Source organism: Coenobita brevimanus, chromosome 61 (genome assembly GCF_032717465.1).
Source record: "Coenobita brevimanus isolate Jiangsu-jjx chromosome 61, ASM3271746v2, whole genome shotgun sequence".
Classification (NCBI taxonomy): Eukaryota; Metazoa; Arthropoda; class Malacostraca; order Decapoda; family Coenobitidae; genus Coenobita; species Coenobita brevimanus.
In genome coordinates, this window is record NC_137014.1 from 32471187 (window position 1) to 32494963 (window position 23777).

The 23777-nt window shown below is 41.7% G+C and overlaps 1 protein-coding gene across 1 annotated transcript in view; it reads left to right on the forward strand.

Annotated features, from left to right (window-relative positions):
* The window catches only part of LOC145403737 (glutamate receptor ionotropic, kainate 2-like), a 61779-nt gene that overhangs the window by 34738 nt on the left and 3264 nt on the right, over nucleotides 1–23777 (forward strand). The window contains exons 7-17 of the mRNA XM_080275417.1: nucleotides 4086–4238; nucleotides 4850–4954; nucleotides 5800–5826; nucleotides 6195–6308; nucleotides 6682–6882; nucleotides 7714–7937; nucleotides 10009–10146; nucleotides 10870–11067; nucleotides 12655–12757; nucleotides 15779–15908; nucleotides 21106–21221. Of these exons, the coding sequence (XP_080131543.1) occupies nucleotides 4086–4238; nucleotides 4850–4954; nucleotides 5800–5826; nucleotides 6195–6308; nucleotides 6682–6882; nucleotides 7714–7937; nucleotides 10009–10146; nucleotides 10870–11067; nucleotides 12655–12757; nucleotides 15779–15908; nucleotides 21106–21221 (1509 nt within the window). The remainder of the gene's footprint in view (nucleotides 1–4085; nucleotides 4239–4849; nucleotides 4955–5799; nucleotides 5827–6194; nucleotides 6309–6681; nucleotides 6883–7713; nucleotides 7938–10008; nucleotides 10147–10869; nucleotides 11068–12654; nucleotides 12758–15778; nucleotides 15909–21105; nucleotides 21222–23777) is intronic.

Sequence of the window (23777 nt, forward strand, 5' to 3'; positions counted from 1 at the left end):
GGGAAGCAGGGAAGAAAGGAGACAAAGAAGAAGGGAGGTAAGAAAGGAAGGAGGGAGGCAAGGAAGGAGGTAGACAAGAAAGAGGAAGACAAGGAAGGGGGGAGGCAGGGAAGAAGGAAAGGAGGGAGGGAGGACGAAAAGATGGAAGGGAGGGAAAGAGAGAAAGGATAGGAGACAAGGAGGAGAATGGGAAGAAAGAAGGGAGGGAAGGGGGAAATATTCTGAGTAGAGAAAGAGGACATGATTCTCAGTTGTTTGAATTGTAGATGAAGAATAACTTTGGCTCCTTTGTATTTGCTGCGGGTTTTTTATGGACAAATTTGGTTCAACATAAACAAAACTGCATATAGTTTTGGATACTTGAAGACTTAGACCCTTATTCACCATGTATCTTGTCTAAATTGTGTTTAAATATTACTTATTTGTCCATTTGTCTACACTCACAGGCATTTTTTCATCATATTCTTGTTGCTCTAGGATGATTTAGTTCAGCTAGATCCTTTCTGATATAGAGGGATTGGATGGCCTTCATTAGGTTCTTCACAACCAGGGTATTCTCTTAAGCTTTATGATTATATTCCTCTGTTAGTATTCAAAATAAAGTTTAAACGACGTTATCCAGCTAGCCGATCCATAGGTGTATGTGGTGAGTGATGAGAAAGGTGGATGGTGAACTGAATGAATGGAAGGCAATGAATGATTATGCGTATGTGGATGAAAGGATGAGAAGGTGTGTAATGGATGCAAGAGCATATAGAGGTTGGGGGAGTGGACTTTCTGAGCACCACTTGGTGGTGGTGAAAATCAAGGTCCAAGTGAAATGTAGAAATAGAAGAAGGAAAGGACAGGAGGAAGTAGAATATGCAAAGAGGGTGAAAGGGTACAAGAGGATGAGAAAAAGGCAGAATATAAGAGAGAAGTGGAGGAGCAATTGGGTAAATATGGAATGGAGCAGATGGGGGACGTGGAAGGTGTGTGGAAGATATTCACAGAAGAAATTTGTGCAGCATGTGAGGTGGTGTGTGGGGTGAAGAGAAGACGAAAGGGGGTGCAAGGAACAGCATGGTGGAATGAAGAGGTGAGAGAGGCTGCAGCACAAAAGAAGAAAGCATAACATTTTAATAGTGAGTGGATGAGAAACAGGGGCGTGGAGGAAGCTGAGAGACGGAAGAGAGAATTTTAAATAGAGGAAGAGAGAGGTGCAAAGATTAGTAAGAGATAGTAAGAAGAGACTGGATGAGGAATTTGGAAGGATTTTGAGTGTAAGGTGGAGAGAATGTAAGAAAATGTTCTGGAAAGAGGTAAAGAGAGTCAGACAGGGTGGTAAAGAAGTTAGTCGCGGAGTGAAAAATAAAAATGGTAGATTACTTGTGGAGAAGGGAGAAAAAGTGAGCAGATGGAGAGAACACTTTAACGAATTGTTGAACATACAGAATGAAAGTAAAGCGAATATAAGTGCCTTGGGAATGGCTGGGAGATGGAGGGATGTGAGAAGAGAGGAAGAAATCAGTAGAATGGAAGTTGTGGAAACAGTGAAGAAAGTCAAAATGTGGAAAGACCCAGGAATTGATGGAGTGTGTGGTGAAATGCTGAAGCACGGGGGAGAGATAGTAATAGAATGGATGCAGAAGATGCGCAGATTGGCCTGGGAGGAAGGTACAGTCCCGGAGGATTGGAAGTCAGGTATAATTATTCCCTTGTACAAAGGGAAAGGGGAAAAAGAAGTGTCTGGTAATCATAAGGGCATTTGTCTTCTTAGTGTAATAGGAAAAGTATACGGTAGGATACTTATTGACAGGGTTAGGGAAATAACAGAGGAATTAGTTGGAGAAGAACAGGGAGGTTTTAGGAAGGGAAAAAGTTGTGTAGATCAGATATTCATTCTTAGATCTTTAGTGGAAAAGTTTCTAGAGAAGAGAAAGAAGTTGTATGCGGCCTTCATGGATTTGGAGAAAGCATATGACAGGGTGGATAGACAAGGATTGTGGAAAGTATTAAGAATATATGGAGTAGATGGAAAGTTGTTGAATGTTGTGAAGAGTATGTATGATAGTGCTAAGGCTGCAGTGCGTGTGGATAGTGAACTGAGTGAATTTTTCTACCTGAAGGTTGGATCCTGGAGACATTGTGTGGAATACATAGGATCCAGATCCGGCCCCAAATTTAATCAGTTGTTCCTTGACCCATGGCCCACTCTTCCACATTTTTTTTTTTTTAATTCATTGAGAACTTTTGGAGATATTGTGAGATACTGTGCTGGATACATAGGATCCGGATTCGTATCCGCCCCAAAATTTAATTAATTCTTTCTTGGCCCATGGCCCACCCTTCCACAAAATTTCATTGAAATTCGTTGAGAACTTTTTTGGCTATCGTGTGGACAAAAAAACAGACATACATAGGCGAATACATAACCTCCTCCAACTTCGTTGGCCGAAGTAATCAATAATAATGATAATAACTAGAATGGCATTCAGTAGAGCGCATACCTCCGCCAAGGCTCAACATGCAGTTCCTTTTATTTCAATCAAGTCTAATCCAATATGGAAAAAGACAACCCCCCTATAAAAGCATATTTAAATCCGCTAGATCCGGAATTTTATATGGATCCGCGCCAAACTGTGCACATTCGTAGACACCAATATCTTGAATATGCCTGATTTTTTTCATCAAAATCCATACAATATTCACTGAAAATTTTACGAAAATGTCGAAAAATGCCCTATCTCGCAATGTTAAAGAAAGTGAAAAAAAAAAAAAAAAAATCCTGGATCCGCACCTTTATACGGATCCGCACCAAAATTTAATGGAGTCTATTCTGCCCCAAGGCCCATTCTTCTACCAAGTTTCATGGAAATCCGTCTTGTAGTTTTTGTGTAATCTTTACACACCAACCAACCAACAAACAAACAAACGGAAGGGGGTGAAAACATAACCTCCTTGACGGAGGTAATAATAATGATTGATCCATCCATCCATCCATCATCCAATCCTATGTTGCCCCTTGAGGAGCGTAGAAACCCGGGGCTAGACAAGTTGGTCCTGATATTTAAGATGAGAGTGACTAGCCTCGCTCATCCCTGAGTGGCATTACGTAAGCAATAAACCCCAGCCACCCCTTAGATATAAACCTACACAGGCTCAATCCGACTGGAGCTCCTTAATTACCCACTAAACCACCAGGCGCCATAATTTGGTTATATGGTTACCACCCAACGTAGTAATTGATTTCCTGGTGTACAGGAAACCATTCGGCTTGTCATTCAATGTAGAGTCACCCATAGGCAGAAGGAAAAGGAAAGAATGAAGGAAAGAAAGACAGAGGAGGGAGTGTAAAATCACCCGTAGGCTGAAGGAAGAAGAAAGAATGAAGGAAAGAAAGACAGAATAGGAAGGAAGGAAAAGAGGAAAGGGCAGAGACCCAAAGCTACATTACATCGAGTGACTGGATGGTGAGTGTCCCCACCTACAACCTTAATGATAATAATAATAATAATAATGATAATAATAATAATAATAACAATAATAATAATAATAACATATTATTATTATTATTATTTTTATTATAATGATTATCGTTATCATTATTATTATTAATATTAATAATCTATTAATAATCTATACGAGCTGTAAAAAGTCGCTCGTGTGAAGACAAGTCTTCTTGATGTGCTTCCGTGCGGGTAGCTTTTCGCTCGGAAAAAATCCATTCGTGTGAAGCGGGCCTAAGAGGTTTGAGAAGGAAGTCAAATGGTAGTTAGAAGGGCTAAAGTGTTTATAAAGCGGAATACAAAATCTTTATTAACCTCTTCACTATGACAGATCACTTCTGTGATAATATGTCTGGTGAAGGCAAGAATGGATAGATGTCGTGTTGTTGAAGAGATAGGCTTTTACTGATTACTTCAAAGCTGTAAAGCTGTACTTTACAGAAAATTCTGATTAATGTGTAGTAAGTCCTGTGTTGATGATGATTTTATCCACCCCCCCTCTCCCGCTCTCTCTCTCTCTCTCTCTCTCTCTCTCTGTTTGCCTGTCGTTATCTCTTCGCCCATCCATCAACCCTCCTCCACCCTCCCACCCCACAGACAGAGATGGCGCTGATGTACGACGCAGTGAACCTCTTCGTGCGCGCCATCAGAGAGCTGGACAACTCTACCACGGTCACCATTTCGTCCATGGTGTGCGACGGGGAGGGGGCCTGGGTGCACGGCAACTCACTCATCAACTATATGAAAATGGTGCATCGGAAGGTGGGGGGTGTGGTAGGGAGGTATGGAAGGGAGGTATGGTAGGAAAGGAAGGTAGAAAGAAAAATGGTAGGTAGAAGGAGTTTGGGTCCATGGTAACTCACTCACCAAGCATATGAAAATGGTGGACTGGAAGGTGAGGGGAGATGGGAGGAAGTGGGATTATGGTAGGGAAGGATGGTAGTATGACAAATGGTAGGTGGGGAGAGGTTATGAGGAACAGGAGCTTGGGTCTGTGATAACTCGCTCATCAGTGATTTGAAAATGGTGGGTCAGAAGGTGGGATGTAGGAGATAATGAAAAAAAAAAAAAAAAGTAAGGAGGTGAGTAGGTAGGTAAATAAGTAGGTAGGTTGCGAGGGAGGTAGGGAGATGAAGGAGGGAGGGAGTTATGGTAAGGATGGTAAGCAGGGTATGTGTGTGTGTGTGTGTGTGTGTGTGTGTGTTTGGAACGGGAGATAGGTAAGGAGGATGGGAGGAAGGCATGTTAGGGAAGGACAATAGGTAAGGATGATGATGATGATGATGATGATGATGATGATAACGGTGAACTTTCCAGGTAACTATAATGACTTCCCCTTCCACCCTCCCCCTCCCCCACAGGAAACACTGCCAGGTCTGACGGGCCACATCTGGTTTGACGCTCAGGGGTTCAGAACAGACTTCGTGCTGGATATTGTCGAGCTGGGCAAGGATAATCTCACTCAGGTACTGAATCTGTGCTTGTGTCATATTCTTGCACGGTGCCAACACGTGATTTTATGTGAGAATGAAAAAAAGAACTGTTGACGACGGATGCACAGTCAGGGTCAAAGATTGGCGTGATATTTCACCTCTTCCATTTCTCAGGTTCACTTTCTGGCTAATTTTCCACGGGTGAGAAAGGCGTGGTACGTTTCTGTGTTCGTAGATAATTATCTTTGGTGTAATGCCTCAGGGAGGAAACTGACAGGCATGCCAAGAATGTGATGTAGACGTGGTGTAATGGTAGGCCAAGTTTACCTCTGACTGTAGCTGAATATAACATACACCTGTACCTGTAATTACGAGTGAGAGAGCGAATTTTACTCTTGGTGTATGGGCGAAAAGTTACAATGAGCGGCCCGGTCCTACACTGCCAGGCCCGACCGTCACGCTTTTCAGAGGCTAATAACTTTTTACCCAATAAAGCTGAAGCAGTAATTTTTTTTCTTTAGATGCTACGTCAGTCATTTCAATTCTGCATTCTATGATTCACAATTTCTTTGTTGAACCATAACACTGTTGCACCAAAACACTGTGTAATTTGCCATATTAAAAGTGTTTTTCAAAGATTTTGCCCAAAATTCATTTTCAAATATTTTTGGTCGAGATTTTTTCAGCACGCAAATATAGCCTTACCTTTACGAAACCTACGTCATGAGACGTAGCAAAAGCTAAATTTTCACGTGGATGCATCAGAAGTCAAAACCGCGGAGTTGCACTAACTCTTCAGTCTTTCTGTATCGCCGCTAATTGATGTATGAGCATAAATCTAGTACAGAAAAATTGCCTCAAAGCACGCTGTAACGAAGAGAAATGAGATATACTCATTAGTTAGGGTGCTTTAGGAGTTTTAAGATAAAAAAAAAAAAAAAAACGTTGCATGCAAAATGTTTGTATATACTCGTACTGTACTCTCAGCCGGTTTACACAAACACCTTTTTGATAAGAGTGTGTGTGTGTGTGTGTGTGTGTGTGTGTGTGTGTGTGTGTGTGTGTGTTTAATTGCAGAATCGTAAATACAAGTCTCTACGATGAATATATAGCAAACTAGAAGTTTCTATCATGATTACAATAAGAGAAACTGAATTTTGAAAAACGTCATTGAGAAACACTCCTGTAGTTTGCATGTTAACGCGCGTTCTCGCGCTTCATACCTATTGTATGCCCTCTACATGACTATAATTTACACGTACTTTACCTGCAGGTGGGTACATGGAGCTTGGCGAACGGTGTCAACTATACTCGTACGTTTAACCAGACGGTGAAGAAGGTGACGTCAGACCTGAAGAATAGAATACTCATAGTCTCCTTCGCCTTTGTAAGTATCTAAAAGTTATCCTGCCCTTCCAAAACACTCTCCAATCGCTTTCTGCTTGCACATCCTCCCCCTTCCCTCTGACGACATCCCTCAACTTTCATTCCCTCTCCATTTCTCACCACACTTCATCTACTCATATGTACCTATCATTTAGTTTCTCATCTTCTCACTCTCTCTTTCTCTGACCACCTCTCCTTCTCCCATCAACTCTAAGCATATAATGACTGGCATAGATTTAAGCCTGCCCTTCATATCTCAACTCTAAATAGAACTGGCCAGAATAACTCTAATGGATCCTTTTCTCTTCCAGTCAGCCAATGGCATACATTAACTAACATAAATCTAAGGCTTCCTTTTCTTCTCCCAACGACAGACGGACCCTTACATCATGTGGAAGAAGAGTGAGAAGCCTTTGACGGGAAATGACCGATTCGAGGGCTTCTGTATTGACCTCCTCAACGAGATCGCCGCACGACTCAACTTCACCTTTGAACTCGTTCCAAGCCCAGACGGGAAGCACGGCAAGAAGGAGGATGGCAAGTGGAACGGCATGATAAAGGAACTCATAGATCAAGTGAGTAGGGTCAGGTTCGAGGGTAGGTTGGAGTTTCTTGTTATTTATCATTTATCATCATTCAGCCCAGAAGGAGCTTAAATTCAAGGAATTATATGGGCTTAATGTTTACATAATACCACTATGAGATAAACAGTTGTTCACTCTTACATTAAATGTCTGGATGAAGTAGCGTAACCAAGGGCTTCTGTGTTAATGGTGAGGAGATGAAGGACCGAAAGATTCTTGTAGATACTTATACTTCACTACTTATATGTTCATGTCTGTCTCACCATTGTAGATGTGGCTTTGGAGATTTCGTAACACCTCCTTCTTTGTGATTTATTCTTCACATTTCACCTCAGTATTCTCTTGTTTATTACTGATGCAAACTTTACCATTTCTAAAAAGATAAAAGTTATATGTAATAGTAAGGTGCAGTTGGGTGGATCCCCCCATAATCTGGACAGTCTCTCTATACGAAGGTAAGATTTTTTTTTTTTTTTAGCCTCAGCTGTTTGTCAAAAAACTTCCCTCAACCTGATCTGGCATTCTGAATACCTCCATGAAAGCCGAAAAGGTCAAGACGATTCAGTTCCAGCTGTTTCGAGCCGAGTCGAGCCATTATTAACTCTTTTCTATCTAAATTATTCAGTGAAATCCAGCATGGGCTTACCCAAGATTTTCATAGCCGATTTACTTTGCGAGCTGTACCGAATCCCTCGTTTCAACCTTGAGTGTGGACGATTTTACCTTGTAGGCAAAATAAATCGTCAAAGTAGATGTGCTACGAAATTCCTACGTCACCTACAATACTGATTTCAGTTTCTCCTTCTCTCACAAATTCCCCAGAGAGCAGACTTGGCCATAACAGACCTGACGATCAACCATGAACGAGAGGAGGTGGTGGATTTCACGATGCCTTGGATGAACCTGGGTATCTCCATCCTGTACAAGAAGCCGCAGAAGATACCCCCATCCCTGTTCTCCTTCCTGTCGCCTTTGTCCCTGGAGGTGTGGATGTACATGATCACCGCGTACATCGGGGTGTCCATCCTTATGTACATTTTAGCAAGGTTGGTAGTTACTCAGAGAGAGAGAGAGAGAGAGAGAGAGAGAGAGAGAATGTATGTATGTACCGTATGTACATTATGTATGTGTGTTTATATGTATGATTGCAACGAAACTCTAAACCAAGACAGACACATTCAATAACGCTTTCCACATGTAATCATTAGTGGTCGAAAGGTTGACATGAGGAGTTTGATGCAGATTGATGTCTTTCGATGGCTGTTTTGCAATGGCTTCATTTGTGAAATGTGATTGACAGGATGCGTGGAGTTCATGCATGTTTGTGTGTGATTCCAGAGTGATGTCCTCTGTGGTGTTTTGATCACATCTGTATTCCTCCACCAATAATGTCAATATAGGTTGTTACAGAGCCACCAAGCCCCTGGCAGGGCAAATACTCTCACCTGCTTCACTGTCGAAGATGCTTATGTCAGCTTTATACTAATGACTCTGTATATGTATGTATGCATGCATACATACATGTATGTTTGTATGTATGTACAGTATGTATGTATGTAAGAAAAATCGAAACTTTAACAACTTTATTAACTAAACTTAGCACATGCAATTATTGAGGATCCAGTAGTTGACATTCTTAGTCTGAGTCAGAGTGACTTCGTCGAAGGGGATGCTTCGGCAGCTTCTGTGATCATGCAGCGGTTCTGTTCGTTGAAATGTGGGAGGAATTGTGCATTGCATTTTTGCTTGTTCATTTGTGAGCGAGGCCAGATTGAGCGGTGTTTTAGTCACCTGTGCCCTTAGACAAGCTGCCACGACTCCGACAGGACCAGCGATGTCTACCCATATACACCAGTCTTCCTACCTGACTGCTTTATACATATATATATATATATATATATATATATATATATATATATATATATATATATATATATATATATATACAGAGAGAGAGAGAGAGAGAGAGAGACTGGAAAAAGTAATTAATTGACTGCCCAGTGATATGGGCCATTTACCCATTCATCCACCAGTCACGCCCGCAGAATCCTGGCTTCACCCGAGAGACACATTGTCCATACGTAGCTTCATAAATACCTATCAGAGTCAGCCCGTCGATATTCAAGTCATATAAAAAAGTTCCAACCCACCATACACTACAAAATTCATCCAATCAGCTTGATACTTTGTCAGCTCCCAAGCCTAATCATCTTCCAGATCTCTGCTTCTCAGATCTCTACTTCTCACTTACTCATTACACGAGTGTGTACAAATGCTTTTTACTCTGACCGGGAATCGAACCCTAGACCTCTTGACAGAAGTCAGGCACTGATGCCACTATACTACGACGTGATAAAAGCAGAGTCACCTGATTTTTTTTGATGAACCAAGTAAATCCATTATGGGAGGATATATTTCAATCACAACAGTAGTGTAGTGGCATCAGTGCCTGACTTCTATCTAGAGGTCTAAGTTCGATTCCCGGTCGGGGCGTAAAACACACACACACACACACACACACACACACACACACACACATATATATATATATATATATATATATATATATATATATATATATATATATATATATATATATATATAATATATATATCTGATGTATATGTATATTATATATTACCTATCTATCTGTCTATCTATCTCTTTATATTTTCCCTATATTTTCCTTGTAGTTATTTATATCCATCTACCTATCTGCTTGCACTTATGGACCTGTCTTCCTTACTAGTATTCATGTCTATAATACTATCTACTGGTCTATCTATTCCCAGGTTCGCGTCGTACGAGTGAAAGAATCCTTATCCATGTAACCCTAAACAAGATGTGTTAGAGAACCAGATCACCGTCCTGCATGTATGCCTATCTGCCTCTCAGCCTACCAGCCTACCTGTTTATCTCCCAGTCAACTTATCGGTCTGCCTAACTATCTCTCAGGTTCACGCCTCATTAATGGTAGAGTCTTCATTCACATGATCCTAAGGCAGACGAGTTGGAGAACTGATTCATCATTCTGCCAATCCTCTTATCTGTCTCTACATATCAAACTGCAAGTTTACCCATGTATATAAATCTACCAGTCTACCTATTTACTTTTAGGTTCACGCCGTACGAGTGGCAGAACCCTCACCCGTGTGACCCTGAGCCAGACGTGTTGGAGAACCAGTTCACCATCCTTAACTGCCTCTGGTTCTCCATCGGTTCTCTTATGCAGCAGGGATGTGACTTTCTGCCTCAGTGAGTACTTGACAAACCCTGGATCCGCCCAGGCCAATACTGCACTCCCCTTCTTTTTTTAGTCTGTTTTTACCTGACGCAAATGGACCACTCCCACATATTCCCTATTAAACCGTGGTTGCATGAAATTAATATAGTCGGTTTAGTTTTGCCTGGAGGGATGGTGCCACTACACCTTTAATACTAAATCAGAGTTCTATGAAATTCGATATGCCTTAGCTACAAGGCAGGAATCAGTCTCCTTGGTTACTAGAGCCTTTTTTTATTTGCCTAATAGAACTGGGCCCCTACCAGAACTTCAGTACTAAGTAATGAATTCATGAAATTCGTTGAGGCATAGTGATAAGCTAGGAATGAGTTCACTTGGTTACTAGACAAATAAAACCTCCAGTGTGCCTACACCTGGTGATAAACTAACCTGAAATTGTTAGAATCTAGCGTCATAAGGGTTTCTTAGTTAAGGCTCTGTACTAGCAGTTTCTACGCTCTTACTTAAGCTTCAGTTACTCTTTACTCTTTCTTCCCGGCCTACTCCTTCCCCATCCCACCCCTCCAGGCCATACCTACGCACATGATGGTTGATATGCGGTGATTCTTTAAGTTCATCATAATCTATTAAACATTTGGTTGCAACACTTCTACTTTGATATTTTTGCGATCCATTCTACCACTCTAACTATACTACTAATCTCTACGCCTAATTATATCACTCCCTTCCCTTAGGGCAGTATCTACTCGCATGGTGGCTGGCATGTGGTGGTTCTTTACGCTCATCATGATCTCCTCGTACACGGCCAACCTGGCAGCCTTCCTCACCGTGGAACGCATGGAGTCGCCCATAGAGTCTGCAGAGGACTTGGCCAACCAGCAGAAGATTAAATACGGCTGTCATGCTACAGGAACCACGAGAGCATTCTTTAGGTGGGTGGCAGGGCAGAGGAGAGTGGAGGAGAAAGGTGGGGTGAAGGGAAAGAGTGGAAAAGAAGAGCGGGGAGGAGTTGGGGGGAGAGACAGGGGGAGGAGTGAGAGGTTTGAGTGAAAGAGGCAAGAATGGATGAGAGACAGGGAAGATTGAAGTGTGTGAGAGAGTTGGAAGAATGTAAAAGACAGACGGAAGAGAGCGTAAGAGGAGTGTGTGAGAAGGGGATGGGGAAGGAGTGGGGTTAAGATAAAAGGGACACAAAAGAAAGCAAACAGCAGCACACTTGTCGGCCTTTTCGTGGCTATTTGTTATACGGTAGGCTATTAGTAACTAGTTTATGATTAAAAGAGAAGGATAGAAAAGCAGAAAGAAATGAGAATGTTAATCCTCATGGAGACGTGTATCACAGAACCTGGCTAAGGTCATTCATGGCCCCTGAGACCTTGGGGAGCATTTTTAAACTCTTAACAGTTTAAATGAAGTTTAGGATTGGCTGTTTATACACGTATGTTTTCCTTCGTTCAAACAGATACATAATCAAAGGACCGTGCTTATAAATAAATTCAGAGTCAGATAAATCACTGGACGTGACAGTTCGAAAGCAAAACGATCTCTGATAATAGTACACGGATATGGAGACGTGTTTATCTTGTAAATAGGTTAGAATGCTTAAGAAATACAACCACATGGCAGAGATTTACGCATAAGTTTACAGTACGATCAACTCCATTCCGTAATTCAGATTTCGTGTTACAGGAAGAAAAAGATAATAATAGAACCTCCTATGAATCTTTCTTTTTCTATATAAATAATTCTTTGTAAGTGTAAAATTATAACGAACTTTTTTCTTTTTTGCTTGAGGGACAAGAAGGAGCGGTGATTCTTGCCATGTCTCTCGTTCTTCCTGCGAAATGAGTTATGAGGAGAGTTGGTCGTAAGTTTGTGAATCCAGGCTAAGTTTCTGATTTCCATTATTTTCTTCCTTCTTTTTCTTACTCATGTTTTCTTACTCTCCTTCACAATCATTCACTCACTCACACCCCCCTCACTTCCATCTCTCCCACGCCCTCACCTCTCTCTCTTGCCCTCACGCACACCTCTCCCTCACCCTTATCTCCACCTCCCTTACCTTTGCCTATACCAATCCCTTACCGTCACCTCTTCCTCCTTCCCTCACCCTCAATCACTCCCTCACTATCCCTCATCTCAAGCGCTCCCTCATCCTCACCTTCTCATTACTTATTCACCTCTTCTCTCATTCTCCGTCACCGCCACCTCTTCCTCCCCACCTCACCTCCACCTCTTCCTCCTCACCTCACTTCTACCTCACCCTCACCCCTCACCTCTTCCACACTCATTTCCTCACAACCTCACTCTCACGTCTTCCCTACTCACTCTCACTTCCCCTCGTTTACTGCTACAATATCCCTTCCACTACTTCATCCCCACCCTTCTCTCACTCCCTAACTCCCTCACTCCCTCACCTTTCCCCACACCACTTCTCCCTCACTCAATTACTCTCTCTCTCTCTCTCTCTCTCTCTCTCTCTCTCTCTCTCTCTCTCTCTCTCTCTCTCTCTCTCACAGTTCCTCCAACATCACCACCTACAAGCGTATGTCGGAGTTCATGGAGAGAGCCGAGCCTTCAGTCTTCGTGTCCAACAATGAAGACGGCGTGAAGAGAGTTCAGGTGAGAACAATCTGTTTGTCGGTCTATAGCTATCTGTTTTTATCTATACATTTATATCCATATATTTAATCTACCTATATATCTATCTCTCTCAGTAAATATAAATAGATAGATAGATGGATAAATATATAGACAGACAGATAGCTAGATAGATATTGCACATCCATGTATCTATCTATCAATCATCAAATCCTGTACTGTCTTATTAGGAGCGCAAGAGACCAGTGCGAGGCTTCTTAACCCTAACATTTATGGTTTAAATGATCAAGTATTCTTTCCTGTGCAACATTGTGTGAGCAGTAAACCCTAACCACCCTTCAAATGTAAGCCCTTACGGGCCGCACCTGGTTGGAGCGCTGTAAGCCCATGAGGAGTACTGCCCATTATTTTCATTGGCACAGGAGACATTGCCACACCTATTCCTACAACTACACTGAACTGTTTTACTGCATTGCTTCATCTCTATATATTGTCGATAATTGCTTAAAGCAATACTTAACAACAGAGGTATCACGTCATCTACTAAGCTTCCCTCAGTGGACTTTTGAAGTCTTTCAAAAACCAACTTTAGATACAGGAAAATATATATATATATATACTGTATATAAATAAATAAATAAATATATATATATATATATATATATATATATATATATATATATATATATATATAGATAGATAGATAGATAGATAGATAGATAGATAGATAGATAGATAGATAGGTGCAAATGGAAATGTACTGTACACACACAATTTGAAAGGGCGTTTTACAAGCGATGACGGCACGTTAAGCATTATCCGCTAAGTTAGATGAAACTTTAATTCAGGCATGATCCACAAATTTCATTATAACTATGACTGCATAGCAGTTAAGTAATAATCATGTAAGCACCACCCATAACTTCGCTGATTATCATCAAACATATAAATTTACTGCTACATATTCTAGTACACAGTAGTAAGCTATGTTTTCAATCACTGAAGCACTTAGTCATGTATGCTTACAAAATACAGGTATCATCAGAATAACATATAAATGCCTAAACATTTATCACAATATGCTGCAAATAATGTTTCCTCACATTTTTTATGTCTTCTGATTTCACTATCGTCCATCCATCCATCCATCCATCATCCAGTCCTACATTGCCCCATGAGGAGCATAGGAGCCCGGGGCTAAGCAGTTGGTCCTGACATTTAAGATGAGAGTGACCAGCCTCACTCATCCCTGAGTGGCATTACATGAGCAATCAACCCCAACCACCCCTTGGATATAAACCTTCACCGGCTCAATCCGATAGGAGCGCAATAATTACCGTACTCACTAAACCACCAGGTGCCAAAATTTGGTTATATGGTTACCACCCAGCATAGTAAATGGTTTCCTGGTGTACAGGAAACCATTTGGCTTGTCACTCAGTGTAGCGTCACCCACAGGCAGAAGGAAGAGGAAAAAATGAAGGAAAGAAAGACAGAAGAGGAAATGTAAAGTCACCCGTAGGCAGAAGGACAAGGAAAGAATGAAGTAAAGGAAGACAGAAGAGGATGGAAGGAAAGAAGGATGGAGGAGAGGCAAGGGCAGACACCCGACAGCAGCACTACATAGAGTGAGTGGATGGTTCACTATCATAATATCAATAATGTAGTTAATGAAGTATGCAAAGTCAGCAGACGCATACATATTTCCCCTTCTGGCTGTTTGAGGGTGATGGGGATGAGCTGTGGTGGATGGGAACTTAGAGGGTAGTGTAAAGGCCGGTTCACACGAGCAAAATCGCTGTTGTTTTTTGCCGGAATTTGCTTCCCGGTAGAAATTCCGGCCGCTTTTTTCGCCGGTATGGAGAGACCGACATGTCGGTCTTTTTTTGCCGGAATCGGGAGAAAGAAGCCGGGCCGACTTAAATGGAAGCACCGAACAAGGCAAAGCTCTGAGAACGAAGACGAAGACGACATCTTGTTTACACTACTACCACAACTAATCTCACTTTAGCGTTCATTCCAGTGTGGGTGTATCTGATATGAGCATGAGTATAAAAGTATGATTATTTAAATATGAGTTAAAGGTAAAGGAATCTTGTACATGATTTATGCTTCAGAAAATTTATGAATACGGCCCCTGAAGCCCCCGGAAAGCTGAGTGGCAGTAAAGGCCTATTCACAGGAGCTAAATCGCTGCCGTGAGGGCTCATCTTGAAGTTGGAAAAGTGCAAGAGCTGCACACCTACTACGAGTACGGTGGTCCATCTTTGTAAACACTGTTGTCGCGTTCCTGCCTCTGCAGTCCCCGTACGTGTGAACATCTTTCCGGGAGAAATGCCGAAAATCGGCATTTTTTCCCCGCAAACCGGCGAAAAAAACGGCCGCGATTCAGCTCGTGTGAACCGGCCTTAAGGGATTAAACCCTGGCAATCTGGTACCATAAGTCTTCAGACAGTGAAGTGAATTACGTTTCCTAGTGCACTACCTCTTCATGCTCTGAACTTACGCTTACGTTCCCTGGCATGGGCGGGTTTGTGTGGCATAAGCAGAAAAAAAAAAAAAATGCAAGGAGATGCTAGGGATCCACCTTAGCCGACGAGAATACGACTCTACATATGAAGAGCAAAAATAAAACTAAATTAAAATTACATTATTGGACTGAGGAGGGTAATAGCTCCAGTGATGTACTTTGAAATAGATGTTCTTGCAACCTTCAGTTTATTTTATTCAACTCAGGAGCCTTCATTAACCCCCTCATTACAAGATATCCCGTAACTGAGGACAGTTGTTTCGAGGTAGCAAGAATAAACCTACAAAAGACGACGTCGAGGCGAAAAAGTTACGCATGAAGTCTACTGGAGCATAACCTAACCTAACCCAGCCCAACACAATGTTCCCTAACCTAATATAGCCAGTTACCCAACTCATCCCAACTTAACACTGCCTAACCTATCCTAAAGTAATCCGGCATAACCCAACCTCACCAAACCTAATCTAACCTAATTCAACCTGACGTAATCTACCTCTCCTCCACACTCACAGAAGGAGGGTGGTAAATACGCCTTCCTAATGGAGAGCACCAGCATCGAGTATGTCATAGAGAGGAACTGCGATCTCACTCAGGTTGGCGGACTCCTGGATTCAAAGAGCTACGGCATTGCTTTGCCCCAGGGTAAGTGAAGACGTGGAGAGAAGGTGGAGGAAGGGTGAAGGGAAGGTGGAGGATGGATGGAGAGAAGATGGAGGGAAGAATGGAAAGAGAGGTGGGAGGGTAGGAAAGGAGATGTAGGATAAGTGCTAGGATGAGGGAGAGAGAGAGGGGAGGAGGACTGCTGCATTCTAAGAGCTATGGGATTGCTTTGCCTCAGGGATAGTGAAGAGATGGGGAGATAATGATGGGAAAGGTGACGATAGGGTGTGAAGGATAGGAAAGGAAGTGGAAGGTGAAAGAGAGAGAGGCAAATGGATTTGTGTGGAGATGCGGGCATAGGGCTGGCGGAATGTGGGGTAGAGGAGACAGAGAAAAGGCTAGAGGACTGTTGAATTCTGAGAGCCATGGAATTGCTCAGTTGAGAATGGTGAAGAGATACGGAGAGAAAACGAGGGGAAGGTGAAGGAAAAGGAAGGGGAGTGGAATAAGGAGCCACGTGGAAGATGAGGGAGAGGTAAGCTGACACCATCTTACTGGAGGATTAACTCTGTGTCTGAGAAATACTTACTTGGTATCTTATTTCGACTAGCGTCAGCCGGTGTTACTGTTTTCAAGAGAAAGTTAAGACACCTTAAACGTTAACCGGTAATCCAATTAACCTTGGCCCGAGAACAGAGAAGTTAAAATTGCATTCTAGTTTACGACTGCCTGTTTTATCCAGCCCATATAAACCTTACACCCGCCAAACTGTTTTAATGGAGATCGTTTCTGACCTTTTCACTACGATGATCGGACCACAGATGAAAAAAATCTCCTGGTGATGGGAAAAATAAGGAGCTTAAGACGGGAGACGGTTATCGTAACTCTCACTAACTTTGTCACCCATCTACTATAACACTCCAACTTATTTTCCAGTACTTATTAATATTGTCATCTGGCTAACAATCCTAATTAATTTCCTGGCACAAAGTAGTTTTCTCACCCAGCTAACATTCCACCAACTAATTACAGTACTAACACTCACTTTCTCACCCTACTAACATATCTAAGTAACTGCCGATACTCTGTCTTCCAGCAAACATTCCTAATTTTCTTAAACTCACTGTCACTCAACACTCGTGACTAATTTTGTGGCACTTTCCCTAACTGTCACCCAGCTAACACTCATAACTAATTTTTACATCAAACTAACGAAATTCTAACTTTGGGTCGTAATCTGGTCGGCTTGGATTCCGTAACACCTCTTTCTCTGCTATTTATGCGATTTATTTTGCACGTTAATATCCTCTTGAATTTTTTTCTAATGATGCAAACTATATCGCTGTTGAAAAATAATAAAAGCATACAGGACAGTACCTAAAGGGTCATGTGCAGAATGAATCGCCAAGGAAGTGGTCCTACGAAGTCTCTTATGCCAACGAGAATTATGGCCTTATTGATTAGACTGAGTAGGTGTAGGAGTAAGCAACCAGCAAATTGATTATAGTCATTAATGGGACACTTGTCATTGTGAATATGTATTTAGCCTGCATACCACATTATAGAGTGTACTCAGGAGTGATTCATAAAATTAAGAAATTCTCTTCAAAAATTTGAGAACTTGTCCACATCTTCCCACGCCCAGTTTGAATAGTACGGCCCTTTCACGCTTTTTTTTATTAAAATTGCAGACACTTACAGGAGAGAGAGGAGCAGAAAGGGAGAAAGACTGAAAGTCGAGAAGCTCAGGATCAAAGAAATGGCAGATGAATACAGGGTCAAAGTAGGGGAGGAGTTGGATCAGTGAATTGGGCTCTGGACAGCCTGTGGAATGCATATATGGATTGCTTAGTTAGGATTGCTAACGCGGTGTGTGGTGTGGCAGGAGTAACAACAAAGAAGAAAGGTACGGCATGGTGAGATGAAGAGATTTACAGGGCATTGGAGAAAAAGAGGAAGAAGTGGCTAGAATGGTTACAGAACAGTGGTTCAGTTGAAATAAGAAATGAATGTACTGAGAGCGAGAAGCGCGTAAAGAGACTAGTGAAGACGAAAAAGGAGGTAAATGGTGATCTTGAAGAAAAGAATGAATGCAATTTTTTTCTGAAAATAGGAAGTTATTCCGAAAAGAGGTGCAGAAATGTAGAAGTGACAGTGGAAATAAATGTGAGAGTTTGAAGGATGTAAGTGGTAGATCATTAACGCATGGGGATGAAGTAAGGACCAGATGGAAAGAATATTTTGAAAGCATGATTAATAGGAATAGAGTGAGCAGAGCGGGTGTACGCATGGCTAGTTTGGGGGATGTTCAGAGAAAGAATGCAGTACCAGGAAAAGTGACATTTGCACAGGTGAAGAACGCTGTGAAGCGGTTGATAAATGGGAAAGCAGCTGGGGTTGATGAGGTGTATGCAGAGATGATTAAGTGTAGTAGAGAGAGCGAAATGAAGTGCTTGTTGGAGATATGTAAGAAGGCATGGATGGGTGAAACTGTGCCAGCAGAGAGGAAAAAGGCTGTGATTGTACCCCTGTACAAAAATAAAGGTGAGAGAAATGAGTGCAAGAATTATTCCGGCATAAGTTTATTGAGTGTGGTAGGAAAGGTATTTGGAAGAATTATTATAGTAAGAGAGATATCAGAAGTCCTAGTGAGTAATGAACAGGGTGGCTTTAGGAGTGGTAAAGGATCTTTGGATCAACTAATTGGAGTGAGACAGAAAGTGGAGAAGGCTTGTGAGAATGAATATTAGGTGTTTTTGGCATTTATGGATCTGGAAAAAGCATACGACAAAGTAGACAGAGAAAGATTGTGGAAAGTTTTGCGCATGTACGGTGTAGATGGTAAGCCGGTAGGTGCCGTCAAGACTTTTTATGTTGGTAGTGAGGCATGTGTAAGGGTAAATGGGTTTTAAGTGAATGGTTCACAATCAATGTGGGCATGCGACAAGGTTGTGTGATGTCCCCATGGTTGTTTGATAGGCTATATAAATGGTTGGGTTGAAGAGAGAAGTAATAACACGAGCAATGGAGAGAGGGATGGCGTTGGTATTGAATGTTGATTGATGGAATATCTCAAATTTGTTGTATGCTGATGATGAAGTACTTGCAAATATCGGACAAGAACTTGGTAGACTAGTGCAGAGTTTTGTTAATGTCTGTTAAGGTCGTGCCTTGAGAATAAATGTAGAAAAAGAGTTAAGTGATGGTTATCGAGAGAAAAGGTGGCTCCCAGTGTGATGTTACAGTGAATGGAGAGAGACTGGAATTGGTGAAAAAGTTCAAATACCTGGGTATAATTATAGAAAAGAGAGGAAAATGTACAAAAGAAGTGGAAAGTAGAGTGACACAAGGAAGAAAAGTAGCTGGTGCAATGAAGGCCTTGATAAGAGACAGGGCTTGAGTGTTGCAGATGCGCCAGGCTTACATGAAGGAGTGTTAGTGCCATCTTTAACATATGGATGTGAGACTATGGTGTGGCATGAAAATGAAAAGTCGAGTGAGAACAGTGGAGACTGGATTGCCTAGGAATGTATGTGGAGTACAGAGAGTGGATAGGATACGAAATAATGTGATTCGTGAAAGATGCGGAGTGAGGAAGTCGGTGGGCACCAGAATCGAAGAGAGTGTACTGAAATGGTATGGTCATGTGGAGAGAATGGGTAACAGTTGAGTGGTGAAAAAGATATATCTGAGCGAATTTGAAGAAGGGAGGAGGTGAGGTAAGCCAAGGAGAAGGTAGAGGGATATGGTGAATGATTGTGTGAGGAAGAGAGGTATGGAAGTCGGCGAGGCTAGGGAACTGACAAGAAATAGAATAGAAGAAGCGCATGATCATGGACTTGGCACCCCTTTTTGACGTGATAGCTTTCGAATTGTCCTATCGGATACGTTGATGTGAGGCTACAGAATGTGGTGAAAGTTTTTGGCGTATCAGATAGAGCCAGGATTCCAGGGGCTTGAATGATGAGTGAATGGAAGCGTGGCCCATTAAATTGAGCAAACTTGGGCTGTCTGGATGTTGCTACTCCTCACCCTGCCCTAGGGTGAGAAAGGATATCCGGATGATGATGATGATGATGATGATGATGATGATGACGACACCATGGTCAGAAGGGTAAAACTGAAACTGCAGTGTGGCAAAGAAGTTCCCAGTTTCTGACCTTCATTTTTGTTAAACTGATAAGAGTCGTTTTTTCGTTGACGTGAGAAGTCTTCGTAGCACCTCTGCCTAAGTGGGCGTTCTTCACCTTGACATTCTCATACATGTTACAGTGCTTATAAGAGTTTAACCCCTCTGTGCCAGGATCAGTAATAACAAAGATAAAATAGCATCGTTGGATTGAAAGAGTTGGAGTGTGAGTTTTCTGCCTCACTGCTGAATGTTCTGTTATGTGGCATGCAGGATAACCACATCCAGTGATCATAACTATTTGCATATAGTTTCACCTTCCCAGTTTAAGCATACTGCCTTTTTTCCCTAGATGTTTGATTTCTTTACATCTTTAACATAAAAGATAAGTTTGACTAACGTTGTTTACTGTCTCCCTCTCCTTTCACCCTTCTCCTCTCCTTTCATCCCTTCCTCTTTTCCCCCTCCTTCATTTTTTTTTCCCTTCCCTTTCATTGCTTTCTCCTCTTCTCCATACCTTTTCCTTCTTCTCACATCCTTCTCTCCGTCTTCTTCTCATCCTATTTTCTTTCTTCTTTTGCCCTTCGATTGTTCTCTCCTCTCCTCTCCTCCCATATCTATCCCCTTTCTTCTTTCTCCTTGACTCTCTTTTTGAAACTCTTCCTGGTCTTTCCTTCCTTCCTTTCTTTTCGTCTGCCTCTTTTTTTCTTCTCTTCCTCATCGCTTCCTCACTTGACTTCTTCTTTCCTTCCTCATTTGTATGCTTCCCCATTCCTTCCTCACCTTGTCTTCTTGCCTTTTTCTCCCCATCTTCCATTTTTTCGTACTCTTACTTCCTTCTTTCCCCTTCACCATCATAACTCTTCCCTCTCCCATTCCCTTCCCTTCCTTCTTCTCATTATCGATTTATTTCTTTCACCTCTTCTTCATTTTCTCCTTCCTTCTCACCTTCACCCTTCCATCCATTATTAACCTTACCTAATTTAACCCAACCCAACCTAACCCAACCTAACCTAAATTAACTCCACCTTGTCACTCAACCCAACCCAACCCTACCTAATCTAACCTCCCATCACCCTGCCTTCCTGTTTATCCTCCCCCTCCTCCCAGGCTCCCCCTACACCAGCGTCATCAGCAGTGCCATTCTAGCCCTCCAGGAGACCTCCAGAATACAGTTACTGAGGAATAAGTGGTGGGCATCGACGGGCCAGTGTAACAACGACAAGGTATTTGGGTGGTTGTGAGGATGGTGGTGATGATGAAGGAAGGAGATGAAGTGTTGGGGTTCATGATAAAATCTCATGGGCTGTAGTACAGTATTTGGAGCCCTGATGAAGGTGTTGTGGATTGTAAATGAAGTATTAGGTACCCTGATGAAGTGTATAGGATCCTAGTATAGTGTTTGGGAGGCCATGATGAAACATTAGATGAAATGTTGGGGGCATCAGCAAGTGGTACAGGCCCTAATGATATTATAATTATTAGAGTTTCTTTTTCGCTAAGCACTCTGTTGATAGTTCTCCTAGTATAACGCGTTCTCAAAGGCTTAAACGATATGTGAATAATAATATGACATATATATATATATATATATATATATATATATATATATATATATATATATATATTGTCTATCTATCTGTATATATATTGTCTATCTATCTATATATATATATATAAAATATATATATATATATATATATATATATATATATATATATATATATCTTGATAGGTCTTCTAATTTTGTGCCATGACGAATGCCTCAGTAGTGTGCGAATGACTGTGTGACATATTTTACTAGGTACTATTGATAGTCCAGATTTTTTTTTGTCGTGGTTTTCGACCCTAACCCGGCAATCAGGTTATGGATGATGATGATGATGATAATGACAATGATAATGAGAAGTACTAGGAATAATAATAATAATAATAATAATAATATTAGTAGTAGTAGTAGTAGTAGTGGTAGTAGTAGTAGTAAAAAAAAAAGTAGTAGTAGTAGTAGTAGTAGCAGTAGCAGCAGCAGCAGCAGCAGCAGCAGCAGCAGTAGTAGTAGTTGTAGCAGTAGAAGCAATAGTAGTAGAAGCAATAGTAGTAGTAATAGTTGTAGCAGCAGAAGCAGTTGTAGTAGTAATAGTAGCAGTAGTAGTAGTAGTAGAAGTAGTGGTAGTAAAGTAGTAACAGCAGTAGCATTAGTTGTAGGTATAGTAGTAGTAACAGTAGTAGTGGTAGTAGTTGTAGATAAGCAAAGGGCGAGAAGCAAGACAAAAGGGCCAGCTGCAGCACATAACCGAATACCTAACACCAGACCAGTGCAGAAGAGTTGACATAGCACGGGAGGTAGGGGCATCGAATTGGCTGACAACCCTGCCTCTCAAGGCAAAAGGCTTCCACTTCAACAGACAAGAATTTATTAACCCCATAGCCTTGAGATATGGGTGGCCAATGGAGAACCTACCTCAACAGTGTGCCTGTGGCACTGTCCTTTGATGCAAACCATGCAATAGTTTGCTAGAAGGGAGGCTTTGTGTGCATTCGACATAATGAAGTACGTGACCTCACTGCGACAGTGCTACAGGAAATATGCCATGATGCCATCACAGAGCCAGCTGTCAAAACGGTGTGCACTTCATCCGAAGAACGGCAAACACATCAAATCATCCAAAAGTGGATGTCAGTGCTCGAGGTTTCTGGGCACGTTGGCAGAAGGCTTTCGTCGACATTAGGACATTTTGATCCTATGGCTGCATGTCACCGCTAACTGCCTCTGGAAGCTGCACACAAGAGGAAAAAAAATATATCAAGACAGGATCCAACATGTGGACCACGGTCGATTCACTGCCCTTGTGTTCACATCACGTGAGATGGGTGCAGAGGCTGAGAGATTCTACTCGAGACCGGCAGAGGTTCTTTGTGAGAAGAAGCATCATCTTTCTGTTATGGCCTGGATGAGATGTCGTCTGTCATTCTGTCTCGTGAGGTCTGACTCTTATGCCTCAGGGAACAAAATATGAGCTCTGAGGTCTGTCTCTCTGGCGGGTATGCATTACAAAGCTACTGTGGTCCAGAACCGCATGGACCAGCAACTTCAACAGATTAATGTCTTTTTTATTATAACACCGTCAGGTTAATACAAAAAAAAATAAAATAAAATAAAAGTACTAGTATATGGTTGGTAACTACAGCGGTTGACGTGTTTGGGGCCAACGAATTGTATTATGAAGGTTAGTGTTAACCTTCACATTACAACTCCAAATGGTGAATTGTATTACGAAGCTTGGTTTTGATCTTCACAATATAATTCCCAAATGGATGGAGGTCATTTGAATAAAACGTAGTCGTGGGAGTAGTAGCAATAGTAGAAGTAGTAGTAGCAGCAGCAGAAGTAGTAGTGGTAGTAGCAGCAGTAGCAGTAGTGGTAGTAACAGCAGTAGTAGTAGTAGTAGTAGTAATAGTTGTTGTTGATATTGTTGCTGTGGTTGTTACATCAATCAGTCAATCGCCCAATTCACTTTATTTCGTCATAAAAAAAATACATATAAAAGTGCATATGTGCATATTCTGTATTAGCAAATAAATGTACTTAAATATTCAAAACTCTGCTGTAGAGCAGCGATCAGATAAGGAAAATTACAAGTAACCTGATATTATATTAGTGGTATAACAATTATACATACAATAAATATTTGCACAAAGCGACCAGCCTCGACAGGGGCAACCGCATCAGCTGCTGCAGATCCTACAGGTGATGACACATATGATTATGAGAGGTCCGAACC